Source organism: Oncorhynchus gorbuscha, linkage group LG04 (assembly GCF_021184085.1).
Source record: "Oncorhynchus gorbuscha isolate QuinsamMale2020 ecotype Even-year linkage group LG04, OgorEven_v1.0, whole genome shotgun sequence".
NCBI classification, from domain to species: domain Eukaryota; kingdom Metazoa; phylum Chordata; class Actinopteri; order Salmoniformes; family Salmonidae; genus Oncorhynchus; species Oncorhynchus gorbuscha.
Window position 1 is genome coordinate 373891 of NC_060176.1, and position 13499 is coordinate 387389.

The window sequence follows — 13499 nt, forward strand, 5'->3', positions numbered from 1 at the left end:
TAGTTTTTACTTCCTGTATATAGCCATGTTAGTTTCTACTTCCTGTATTTAGCCATGTTAGTTTCTACTTCCTGTATATAGCCATGTTAGTTTCTACTTCATGTATTTAGCCATGTTAGTTTCTACTTCCTGTATATAGCCATGTTTTAGTTTCTACTTCCTGTATTTGTAGCCATGTTAGTTTCTACTTCCTGTATATAGCCATGTTAGTTTCTACTTCCTGTATATAGCCATGTTAGTTTCTACTTCCTGTATTTAGTCATGTTAGTTTCTACTTCCTGTATATAGCCATGTTTTTCTACTTCCTGTATATAGCCATGTTATTGTTTTCTCATTATTGTTATTTCGTTATAGCCATGTTTTTTTCTACTTCCTGTATATAGCCATGTTGTGTTTTCTCATGTTGCTATCTTTAACTCTGCAGTGTTGGTAAAGGACCAGTCAGGAAGCATTTCACTCTTAGTCTACATCTGTTGTTTACAAAGCATGTGACAAATACATTTTATTTGGTCAGTACGAATCTCGTTTGCTAGATTTATTTATTTAACTTGGCAAGTCAGTTAAGAACAAATTCTTATTTACAATGACGGCCAACCAAAAGGCCTCCTGTGGTGACGGGTGCTGTGATTAAAAATACTAAATATAGAACAAAACAAACATGACAAGAGAGACAACACTACATAAGACAACAACAGCACGGCAGCAACACATAACACAGCACAGTAGCAACACAATATGACAACACAGCATGGTATCAACACAATATGACAACACAGCACGGCAGCAACACATAACACAGCACAGTAGCAACACAATATGACAACAACAGCACGGCAGCAACACATAACACAGCACAGTAGCAACACAATATGACAACACAGCACGGCAGCAACACATAACACAGCACAGTAGCAACACAATATGACAACACAGCATGGTAGCAACACAATATGACAACACAGCATGGTAGCAACACAAATTGACAACATGGTAGCAACACAACATGGTAGCAACACAACATGGCAGCATCACAACATGGCAGCATCACAACACATGATACAAACATTATTGGGCACAGACAAGAAGGAAGAGACAACCATACATCACGCAAGTGTCCATGTTGTTGGACATTCATTCCTTCTCAGAGAAAGCCACCCATAGATCCTGCTACAGCCTAACATACTTCAAGCAGGACAACATACAGGACCTTCAGGAAGTATTCACACCCGTGACTTTTTCCACATTTTGTTGTCTTACAGCCTGAATTTAAAATGGATTCAAATGAGATTTTTTTGTCACTGGCCTTCACACAATAATGTCAAAGTGGGATTACATACAAGATACATGCGTCGTTCCTAACTGAGCTGCTGCAGAGGAAGGAAACCACTCAGGGATTTCACCATGAGGCCAAAGGTGACTTTAAAACAGTTACAGAGTTTAATGGCTGTGATAGGAGAACACTGAGGATGGATCAACAACATCGTAGATACTCCACAATACTAACCTAAATGACAGAGTTTAATGGCTGTGATAGGAGAACACTGAGGATGGATCAACAACATCGTAGATACTCCACAATACTAACCTAAATGACAGAGTTTAATGGCTGTGATAGGAGAACACTGAGGATGGATCAACAACATCGTAGATACTCCACAATACTAACCTAAATGACAGAGTTTAATGGCTGTGATAGGAGAACACTGAGGATGGATCAACAACATTGTAGATACTCCACAATACTAACCTAAATGACAGAGTTTAATGGCTGTGATAGGAGAACACTGAGGATGGATCAACAACATTGTAGATACACCACAATACTGACAGAGTTTAATGGCTGTGGTAGATGAGGATGGATCAACAACATTGTAGATACACCACAATACTAACCTAAATGACAGAGTTTAATGGCTGTGGTAGGAGAAAACTGAGGATGGATCAACAACATTGTAGATACACCACAATACTAACCTAAATGACAGAGTTTAATGGCTGTGATAGGAGAAAACTGAGGATGGATCAACAACATTGTAGATACACCACAATACTAACCTAAATGACAGAGTGAAAAGAAGGAAGCCTGTACAGAATATAAAAATATTCCAAAACATGCATCCTGTTTGCAACACGGCACTAATGTCATACTGCAACATGTGGCAAAGCAAAACAACACAGTAAGGCATATATGTCCACACAAATATATTCAACTTATTCCACAAGAAACTATCAAAAGTCCAGTGGGATTGAACGTATGAGAGGAAGTCATCCATTCTGGTGAGTGAGGATGTCTCCATAGCTCCATAGCCTCATCAGCTATCCATCAACATGATTTAGCTTTCAGCCTTTTTGCAGATGTCTTCAATACTATTGTGGATAATCATGCTCCCTTCAAAAACATGAAGGGTTAAAGGTAGATGGAATGCCTGGTACACTCAGAATGATCAGAAGTCATTTATAAAAGAGACAATGCTTGGGTCAAGACCAGGAACACAGGCTCAGGCCCGGCAAGCTTTAAGCAACTGAGGAACTATTGTGCAAGACAAATCAGCAAGGCTAAATGGAATTATGTAACTGCTCTTTGGGATTGTAATGGGAACCGGGTATATTCTGAAAAACTGTCAAATCATGATTTTGGGACCTGTTCTATTCACTATTTACATTAACACCATTGGTCAATCTGTTAATTTAAATGTGGATGATACTATTATATACACTATTGCCCAGACTAGTTTTTAAAAATTTAACTAGGCAAGTCAGTTCAGAACAAATTCGTATTTACAATGACGGCCTAGGAACAGTGGTTTAGCTGCCTTGTTCAAGGGCAGAACAACAGATTTTTACCTTGTCAGCTCAGGGATTCGATCTGGAAACCTTCCAGTTACTAGTCCAACGCTCTAACCACTAGGCTACCTGCTGGTTACTAGTCCACTAGGCTACCTGCTGGTTACTAGTCCAACGCTCAGACCACTAGCTACCTGCTGGTTACTACTAGGGACCACTACCTACCTGCTGGTTACTAGTCCAACGCTCGGACCACTAGGCTACCTGCTGGTTACTAGTCCAACGCTCGGACCACTAGGCTACCTGCTGGTTACTAGTCCAACGCTCGGACCACTAGGCTACCTGCTGGTTACTAGTCCAACGCTCGGACCACTAGGCTACCTGCTGGTTACTAGTCCAACGCTCGGACCACTAGGCTACCTGCTGGTTACTAGTCCAACGCTCTGACCACCTGCCGTCCCTATTGATCTGGCTGTGTCAAAACTAGTCCGATTTTATAGCTATGTAGGTATCCATTGCCGATTTAAAACTTGTGCCTAATATGGACAAAACTAAATACATGTTTTTAAACTCTCGTAAGAACGTTTCAGATTAACTACATGTTCACTCATTAGATGGTTCTCAATCGAACGTGTTCCTGCATATAAATAAGGCATTTGGATTGATATGGATTTTTTTAAAAAGACATAGATGAGCTGGTTAAGAAGCTAAGACTTAAAGCGGTCTTTTTTTCTACAGAAAACGATGGTGCCTTTCTCTCAGCAGTAGGAAGCAGATTATTCAGTCAACCTTATTCATCCGTTCTTGATTATGGTGATTATTTATCCAAATGCAGTTGCTACTAGTCTTAAAGCTATGGATTCCATCTACCACGTTGCCCTTCGTTGTTATGGGCAACAGATTTGATATTCATCACAACACTGCATCCTGTATCAAAAGGTTGGCTGGACTTCGCTAAAGACCCGTAGGGCTCTACATTACTCCCTTTTTGTTTACAAGGCCCTGCTTCATAAACTTCCGTCTTATCCAACTTCGCTTTTGAAGTATAGACACCCGAGTTGCCTAACCCGTTAACTCGACATTCCTAGGGTCTCCACCGAACTAGGTAAATCTGGTTTTAGCTTAAATGCACCACATTGCCCCAAATAATATAAATACATTTCATTTTGATGTTCTGGTGCTGTTTTGAGGCAATTTAATGTATTGATTGGAGACTTACTTGTGGAGGAATGTAACTTTTTCCTGAATGCTTTGTTTTAATAGTGCTTAACATGACTGTGTTTTGTATTGTAATATGTTGGCTATATTTATATTGTATTATACAGGGCACATCTGGAAAAGAAACATAGGCCTCAATTTCTTCCCTGTTAAAATAAAAGGTTAAAAAAGGTGCATGATTAGCCCATATTACTGTCCTGCCTGAGCATTTCCAAATGTAACAAGTACATTTGGGTGTCAGGAAAATGTATGGAGTAAAATGTACATTATTTTCTTTAGAAATGTAGTGGAGTAAAAGTTGTCAAAAATATAAATAGTAAAGTACAGATACCACCAAAAGAAAAACACAAGTAGTACTTAAGTACTTTTCACCACTGTGTATACCAACTCATTCATATGTCACTGCTTATTGTTTGTCCTAACGCACAGCCATTGTTCAGGAAATCTCTTCTCCAGAAGACGTCTTCATGCACAGCTCTTTGGTCTGGGAAGATGTGGCATATCTTAAGACCAGGTTAGGACCGTTGCCCCATCTTCCCTGTATTATCCTCCAACCAGAAGACCAGGTTAGGACGTTGCCCCATCTTCCCTGTATGATCCTCCAACCAGAAGACCAGGTTAGGACCGTTGCCCCATCTTCCCTGTATTATCCTCCAACCAGAAGACCAGGTTAGGACGTTGCCCCATCTTCCCTGTATGATCCTCCAACCAGAAGATGTCTCTTCCTGTAAGACCAGGTTAGGACGTTGCCCCATCTTCCCTGTATGATCCTCCAACCAGAAGACCAGGTTAGGACGCGTTGCCCCATCTTCCCTGTATGATCCTCCAACCAGAAGACCAGGTTAGGAGTTGCCCCATCTTCCTGTATGATCCTCCAACCAGAAGACCAGGTTAGGACGTTGCCCCATCTTCCCTGTATTATCCTCCAACCAGAAGACCAGGTTAGGACGTTGCCCCATCTTCCCTGTATGATCCTCCAATCAGAAGACCAGAAGACCAGGTTCCAACCAGAAGACCAGGTTAGGACGTTGCCCCATCTTCCCTGTATGATCCTCCAACCAGAAGACCAGGGAAATGCCAGTGATCCTGACTCTCGTCATCCAGGATGTAAGTTAGGTTGATAGGTAGTTCTGCGTCTGGTCATCTCCTGCCTACAGATGGTCCTGCCCCAGCCCTCGCCGTGCTTTGTAGAAAGCGCTTAAAGGGATTCATTTGATTGAGTATCTCTCTATCCTACATCACTCTCTGTCCCCTTCCTAATCTCCAACTGAAATACACTTCTAGTAACATCTTATTTGAATTGGCTTCTTTAATGCCAACATAAAGTTGTCATAAACATGACTTTGAGCTTGACATAAATATCATAAACTGTAATAACATGTTATGATAATTAACGAGACTTTGTCAGTCTCCACTACAAAAGCTGTCACAAAGAGCGATGCACTGAAACCAAAGTCATGTTTATTACAACCTAATGTAGGCACCATAAGACATTTTGAAATCCTATCTGTTGAGCAGTACAGTAGCCTGCGACACATTGCTGGATCAGTGATGGAACACAGAGCTTGGGACTAGAACGTTCTGTCTGCAAATAGATGATTGTGAGATCAGCTTTAAAGTTCTGAACCCTCATTGGTTTAAATGGTGTCAGCCATTTTAAAAAAATCTTGTATTCTTTTGAACTTAACATGAATTGGGGTATTTAGAGGAATATATAGGTAGAGAACATTGAACAGAATAAGGCTAATGTCAATAACTCAATTTTGACAAAAATGCAGATAAAACCCATACAGCTCTCTACTTGTTGCAGGAAACATTGGTGCTCATCGCCACCAACATCCAGTCCATCACTCAACAGCTACAGCAAAGAAAAGCCTTTTAGAGTTGGAGATAAAACCCACGACTGAGCCGTACACTTTCCCATGATGTTGGTCATGACTGAACCCAATGCAATGATCCTGTGTGATACAACAACTCAGGAAATGGCAAACTGATACTTTGTACTGATAACGTTGGTGGTGATTGACCTCGTCACTTGGAACGTTAAAAGTGTCCTCACAGCGAGGCCTCGGGCCCTCTGGGCTGCATGGCCGCCCCCTCGCGCCTCAGGGCGGTGTCGAAGCGCGGCGTCACCTCGCAGCGCACCAGCAGCGTGTCGTCATGCACAAACCCCCGCTGCTGTAGCTCCATCAAGTGCAGAAAGGTGACGTAGCCAAAGCCCTTGGGGTTCCTCTGGATGGTGGGTCTCTGGAAGGCCTGCAGGTCGGGCTTGGTCTCCATCACCTCCACATGGTGCTGGCCCTCAGGCCCCTGGTCCAGCACAGCCAGCCGGATGGTGCCTTGGAAGGGCCACGACAGCTGCCCATCAAATTCCCCCTGCATGGTGTGAACGAACAGTGAGATGTAGTTGGAGCAGCGCTGTGCCGAGGGCGTTTGGAGGTGGAGGCGCAGACACAGCTTGTAGCCCGGCCGGCCCGTGTAGAAGCCCGGGCTGTGCACCACAACAGGCTGTCCGGCAGCCTGGGTACGTAGGTAGCCCGAGAAGCCCTCCAAGGGCCACACGTACACGCCCTGGCACTGCTTGGCCTCCAGCTCCTTTAGGTTCTCCTCCAGCGAGGTGACCTTACGACGGAGCTCCGCCACCAGCCCCGCCTGGGGGAATAATGATAATAGAAAACAAAATGGTCCTTTAGTTGTAGACGTTTTTCATTCAAACAAGTGAATTCAACGTCGCAAATGAGAGAATGAATTTGTATCTGTTCCACCTGAATGCTCAGCTCACGTAGCTGGTGGTCCTGCCGCACCAGACGTCCCTCCAGCTGCTGGGTGGTCTCCCGCATGGTCTGCAGTTCCCCGCAGCACTGGCAGGGGGCGCCACTGCTGCTAGCTCCTGGGTGTGCCCCCAGCTCTGCGGCGGCAGCTCCTCGGTCCTCAGAAGAAGGTGGCTGGGTGTACCCGGTAAGGCTGTGCCTGTGCAGGTACTCAGCCATGCAGCGCATGTGCATCTGAGTGAACTCCTGCATGTGCTGCGCCAGGTCATTGCGCTGCATCTGAAATAGCACATAAAGACTTTAAAAAAAGAGCCACTGTGTTGAACCAAGGTTGGAAGTGGAAGCCTTGTCCAGTTTAAAAACCCTCTTTTGTTAGACCTGAAAGTATCAGCTGGATGGGAGTAGATGGGGTTTGTTTCAGACAAGGCAAAGTAGTCACAGAACATAGGTGGTAAATGACTCAGACAGTGTTGAGGTTGACTCTAACTCAGTGACCTACCATCTCTCGACATCCAAAAGTGCTGAAGGTACAGGCAATCGGAGCCTTCGGACAGTCTGTGTCATAGTGAGATTCCAACTGAAACAAAAACACCACCGAGTCAGATCCTACATCGCTTGACCTGTGTAGAAGCTTGTTACAAAGAGATACTTTTTCCAGAGGAAAGGTAGGCAACCTATCTGTGTCCAGGGGCTGCATTGTGGTCCATTGCCACCCAGCAAAGTTTAGCAGTCCACAATCATTCATGAGCGACTGAGTTAAACATAGGTTTGTGTGGGCCGCAAGCAGATGTGAACTGGACCAAAATCTGCCCGCGAGCCACACGTTGGAGACTCCTGCTTTACACCGTCATCATCATCATCATCATCTCATAGGTTTAGTAATCAGGACTACTGCTCTACACCACCATCATCTCATAGGTTTAGTAATCAGGACTACTGCTCTACACCTCCATCATCATCATCATCTCATAGGTTTAGTAATCAGGACTACTGCTCTACACCACCATCATCATCTCATAGGTTTAGTAATCAGGACTACTGCTCTACACCACCATCATCTCATAGGTTTAGTAATCAGGACTACTGCTCTACACCTCCATCATCTCCTCTTAGGTTTAGTAATCAGGACTACTGCTCTACACCTCCATCATCATCTCATAGGTTTAGTAATCAGGACTACTGCTCTACACCACCACCATCATCTCATAGGTTTAGTAATCAGGACTACTGCTCTACACCACCATCATATCTCATAGGTTTAGTAATCAGGACTACTGCTCTACACCACCATCAATCATCTCATAGGTTTAGTAATCAGGACTACTGCTCTACACCACCATCATCATCTCATAGGTTTAGTAATCAGGACTACTGCTCTACACCACCATCATCATCTCATAGGTTTAGTAATCAGGACTACTGCTCTACACCACCATCTCATCAGGACTCTGCTCTAGGTTTAGTAATCAGGACTACTGCTCTACACCATCATCATCATCATCATCTCATAGGTTTAGTAATCAGGACTACTGCTCTACACCTCCATCATCTCATAGGTTTAGGACTACTGCTCTACACCATCATCATCATCATCATCAGTTTAGTAATCAGGACTACTGCTCTACACCATCATCATCATCATCATCTCATAGGTTTAGTAATCAGGACTACTGCTCTACACCATCATCATCATCTCATAGGTTTAGTAATCAGGACTACTGCTCTACACCTCCATCATCATCATCTCATAGGTTTAGTAATCAGGACTACTGCTCTACACCTCCATCATCTCATAGGTTTAGTAATCAGGACTACTGCTCTACACCTCCATCATCTCATAGGTTTAGTAATCAGGACTACTGCTCTACACCACCACCACCATCATCATCTCATAGGTTTAGTAATCAGGACTACTGCTCTACACCACCATCATCTCCTCATAGGTTTAGTAATCAGGACTACTGCTCTACACCACCATCATCATCTCATAGGTTTAGTAATCAGGACTACTGCTCTACACCACCATCATCATCATCTCATAGGTTTAGTAATCAGGACTACTGCTCTACACCACCATCATCATCATCTCATAGGTTTAGTAATCAGGACTACTGCTCTACACCTCCATCATCTCCTCTTAGGTTTAGTAATCAGGACTACTGCTCTACACCACCATCATCATCATCTCATAGGTTTAGTAATCAGGACTACTGCTCTACACCTCCATCATCTCCTCATAGGTTTAGTAATCAGGACTACTGCTCTACACCACCATCATCATCATCTCATAGGTTTAGTAATCAGGACTACTGCTCTACACCTCCATCATCTCCTCATAGGTTTAGTAATCAGGACTACTGCTCTACACCACCATCATCATCATCTCATAGGTTTAGTAATCAGGACTACTGCTCTACACCACCATCATCATCATCTCATAGGTTTAGTTATCAGGACTACTGCTCTACACCTCCATCATCATCATCTCATAGGTTTAGTAATCAGGACTACTGCTCTACACCACCATCATCATCATCTCATAGGTTTAGTAATCAGGACTACTGCTCTACACCTCCATCATCTCATAGGTTTAGTAATCAGGACTACTGCTCTACACCATCATCATCATCTCATAGGTTTAGTAATCAGGACTACTGCTCTACACCTCCATCATCTCATAGGGTTAGTAATCAGGACTACTGCTCTACACCACCACCATCATCTCATAGGTTTAGTAATCAGCACTACTGCTCAACACCATCATCATCATCTCATAGGTTTAGTAATCAGGACTACTGCTCTACACCTCCATCATCTCATAGGGTTAGTAATCAGGACTACTGCTCTACACCACCATCATCATCTCATAGGTTTAGTAATCAGGACTACTGCTCTACACCACCATCATCATCATCTCATAGGTTTAGTAATCAGGACTACTGCTCTACACCTCCATCATCTCATAGGTTTAGTAATCAGGACTACTGCTCTACACCTCCATCATCTCATAGGTTTAGTAATCAGGACTACTGCTCTACACCACCATCATCATTTCATAGGTTTAGTTATCAGCTAAATCTAAAACGGCAGCCATCAGGTCTCCATCCCCACCTGGTCTCTGATGAGCTCCATACCGCAGTACTGACACACCACGTTGGCAAAGGGACACAGCGACTCATGAATCTGAGGACACAACAAAAACAATGTTCAAAAGGCTGTGTCACATGACCAGCTTCAGAAATAACAGTCTATCCACTTTTTTTCAGTGAACATTAAAGGGGAGCTCAAATGGAGAACGAACACAGTTTCTTACTGACAGACTTATGGTCATGTTTTCTTCAAAAGCGCTGTGCTGCTAGCTAAGCTAACTGAGGCGGTGCACCCGGTAGTCAATCCAATGAATCTTTATTTATTTAGGATAGTGCACTCAGCATGAATAAGTTGGTGATGCTTACCTTGCTGTCCTCGTAAACAAAGCTCTCTACACAGTCGGGACAGGACACAGGTCTCCGCTGGCAGTGTTGGTGATGCTTACCTTGCTGTCCTCGTAAACAAAGCTCTCTACACAGTCGGGACAGGACACAGGTCTCCGCTGGCAGTGTTGGTGATGCTTACCTTGCTGTCCTCGTAAACAAAGCTCTCTACACAGTCGGGACAGGACACAGGTCTCCGCTGGCAGTGTTGGCTTTGGTGCATCTCCAGCTGGCTCTTCCACACCGCGTCCTGGCAGAGCGGACAAGGCACGGTGGCAAACTCACATTTCGTAACATGGCCCTGGCAGGGTGAGATGGCAGAGTGAGCTAATCATTTGGTTTCAACACGGCAACACGGTAGAAGTGATATGAACTAAGGTGTCAGACATTGTCTGCGAAGAAGGATGCCTACATCCAGGCGGCGAAGCTCCATTTTGTCAGTGCAGCCTACGTTGGTGCAGCGCACCATTAGGGAGAGGATCTCCCGCTTGGCAAAGTTATCTGGGAACAGCTGGTCTTCCCGTAGTACCTCGTTATCCACTGGACACCTCTGCCCTGTATCACTGGGGGGGGAAAAGAAAGAAAGAGAGAGAGATCAGTATGATGCTTGGGACCAGGGTTTCATTCATTAATCAACAGGAGAAACCATTTTAAAATGGAGGTAGGCCCTACTACCTGAACTTGTCCAATGAGAAGGCTCCTTTTTGAGATCACTTACAACCATTATCCTTTGAGGACTTATTCTTTTGAAAAAAACTGTCCATTTATTCATCATCATCAAATACGTGTCATTCAGCAAATTCAGAAAATAAAATGAAAAACACAGAATACAAAACATCACAACAGTGCTGCAATAACGATGGTAGCTTGGTACTGTAATTGTGGGGAAGTGAAGGTAGTGACAGAGCAAATCATCCAGAATATGGCCAATCATTTATCCATTAAGTCAGTAACCCAAGAGGCTGTCATTGCCCACCAAATCAGTGAATGATTGACAGTCATTGATAATCCCAACTGTTATGTCACGTGGCTGTTGTAATGCACTGCTGTATGACGTATAGAGGTGTTCTGCAATTATAGAATCACCTGCATTGCCCATCTTATCTGGTGGCCGACAAAAATCATTATCGAGTTGAATGTTTACAGGCACACGACTATGACCTCACCAGGAGTCAAAGCAAAAACTTGAGTCCATCTCAGAATGACGCCAAAACATTTCCGGCTCCAGCACCACATGGGGATGTTGAAACTCTATGGAGGGCCACACAGATCTTTCCATGACCGATTTGATTGTCAAAATCGATACGAGGGCCAGAAAAAGGGCATTTATATGAAAATATAGGTCTATTGTCATTTCTACATACTCTCTCTCGTTTGAGATGTTCCTGTGACCTGCAGGGTTTGTTTTTTTAACCCAAAATAAACCTCATGCGTCATCCCCATGACAGAAATGCTGCGTGGCGACAGATAACCATTGGCTAACCCCGGCACATTGACACGGATGTTGTACTGCTGTAATAGTAAGGTTGATTCATTAAATAAATAAATGACCTTTAACCCCTGCATCTCTCATTAGAGGAGCTGTGATTATAAAACGCCCAGTAGTTCAGTTCTCTGTCCTCAACAACTTTAATGTTGACAATAAACATGCAGAGATAATTGTGGGTGCAGGGGTAAAGGAATAAGCATATATTGTTATTTCAATCCTGGAGGGTATTTTCCCAAAGCAGGATACAGAAAGTTAGATAACTAACATGTAAATGTATCATTATCCTGTAAGTATTGGTACCGGGGAGGCTTACCGAATGGACTTCTCGATGCAGCTACGGCAGAAGCGATGGCCGCACGGCGTCTGCACAGCTGCCCTCAGGGCCATGAGGCAGATGGGGCACTCGTACTTGCTCTCCAGTGGAGGGTCGAACTCCACGTCGTAGCCTTGCAGTGGGGCGCCGCCCTGTAGGCTGGTGGGGGTACTCTCCGTGGGGCTCAGCGCAGAGTCGCTGCCCTCTTTCTCCAGCATGGCCAGCGCACAGTTGGACAGCTGTGACGCGGCCGCCCCACCACAACACGCTTCATCATTCTCCAGGCTGCTCTTATCACTCTCAAAGCAGGACATCTACACAGTGCGGAGAGAAACGTGGAGAAAGAGAGATACGAGCCATTACCCCTCCACAAGTATTCACAAAGTGTTTAATTACACTGAAAAATATGCCTTCTGTGGAAATCACTGGGCTATGTTTCTCTCTCAGACGGTTGGAATGTTTCCTTCTTGAAATGTGTGTCATCAGTTCCACTTGGACTCAACTGTCTCCTGAGCTCTGTTCTCAGATCAGCCCGAGATAAGAAACTTCATAATGACTGTACATGACTCAGGGGACCAAAGGTACGGACATGCCACAAAGGAGACAACACCTAGCGAACATCCTCAATTCAATGCCTTTTGCGTTAGCCAATTGACATGGTGGTTAGTCTGAAACTACAGTAATTTGCCTATATAGGGCTATAAATTATATTGCGAGGTTAGAAACCAGCAATCTGGGTTGCTAGCTTGTCAGGTCAGGGGCCAATAGGCGGGGGAATCTCAGTTCCTCATGCATTTCAAGCAAAGTAGCTGGATAGCTAATATTTCAGATAGTATGTCAATATCTGTAAACAACAAAAACCTGTCTGACCTCGTGGTAAGATAAGTGGTTAGCTGTTCAATATCAGTATGAGAAGACAAGTTCAAAAGCAAGTAATAATCACAAATCATTGCACAACAAGTTAATGTTAGCTGGCTAGCGGTGTGGTAGCGATGATGCTGACACGGAACTTCGAAGTGCTTGAGATGTCATTTCAACAAACTAACAAAACTAAACACTGTAATAAACACATGTATGCATAATTCGTGTATTAGTCTATGGTGTTGGAATATTTGACAATATGCGTGTTAATGCTTACCGTAGCCTTGAAAGTACATCAGTTTTCTTGACTGACTCTCCTTAGCTAATTAATTACTTCCTGCATTTTCATCATCCTTCTTCTCTGCCTCATTGGTGGTTTATGCCGGGTGGCAAAGGAATAAGTAGGACATTACCGCCACTGACTGGACGGGGTGAAAATAAAAACAACGGTTCTAATTTTATTCAGAAACACATTCTACAGTTTTTATTTAATTAAAGAAACACAATCGAGATGTAATTTAAACACTTTATACCGTTGTTTTTAATGACAAAAGGGTCATCAGAGCAACTTATACAAATACATACACATT

The 13499-nt window shown here is 43.7% G+C and overlaps 1 protein-coding gene across 1 annotated transcript; it reads right to left on the reverse strand.

The window, feature by feature from the left end:
- Window positions 1–5446: 5446 nt before the first annotated feature.
- LOC124033071 (TNF receptor-associated factor 6-like) lies at window positions 5447–13317 on the reverse strand. Its single transcript, XM_046344995.1, has 8 exons — window positions 13187–13317; window positions 12049–12362; window positions 10659–10809; window positions 10389–10547; window positions 9885–9956; window positions 7273–7350; window positions 6768–7052; window positions 5447–6654 (listed from the first exon to the last, which is right to left on the reverse strand). The coding sequence occupies exons 2-8, from the start codon at window positions 12360–12362 to the stop codon at window positions 6058–6060; spliced, it is 1656 nt and encodes a 551-aa protein (XP_046200951.1). The 5' UTR covers window positions 13187–13317; the 3' UTR covers window positions 5447–6057.
- Window positions 13318–13499: the final 182 nt, after the last annotated feature.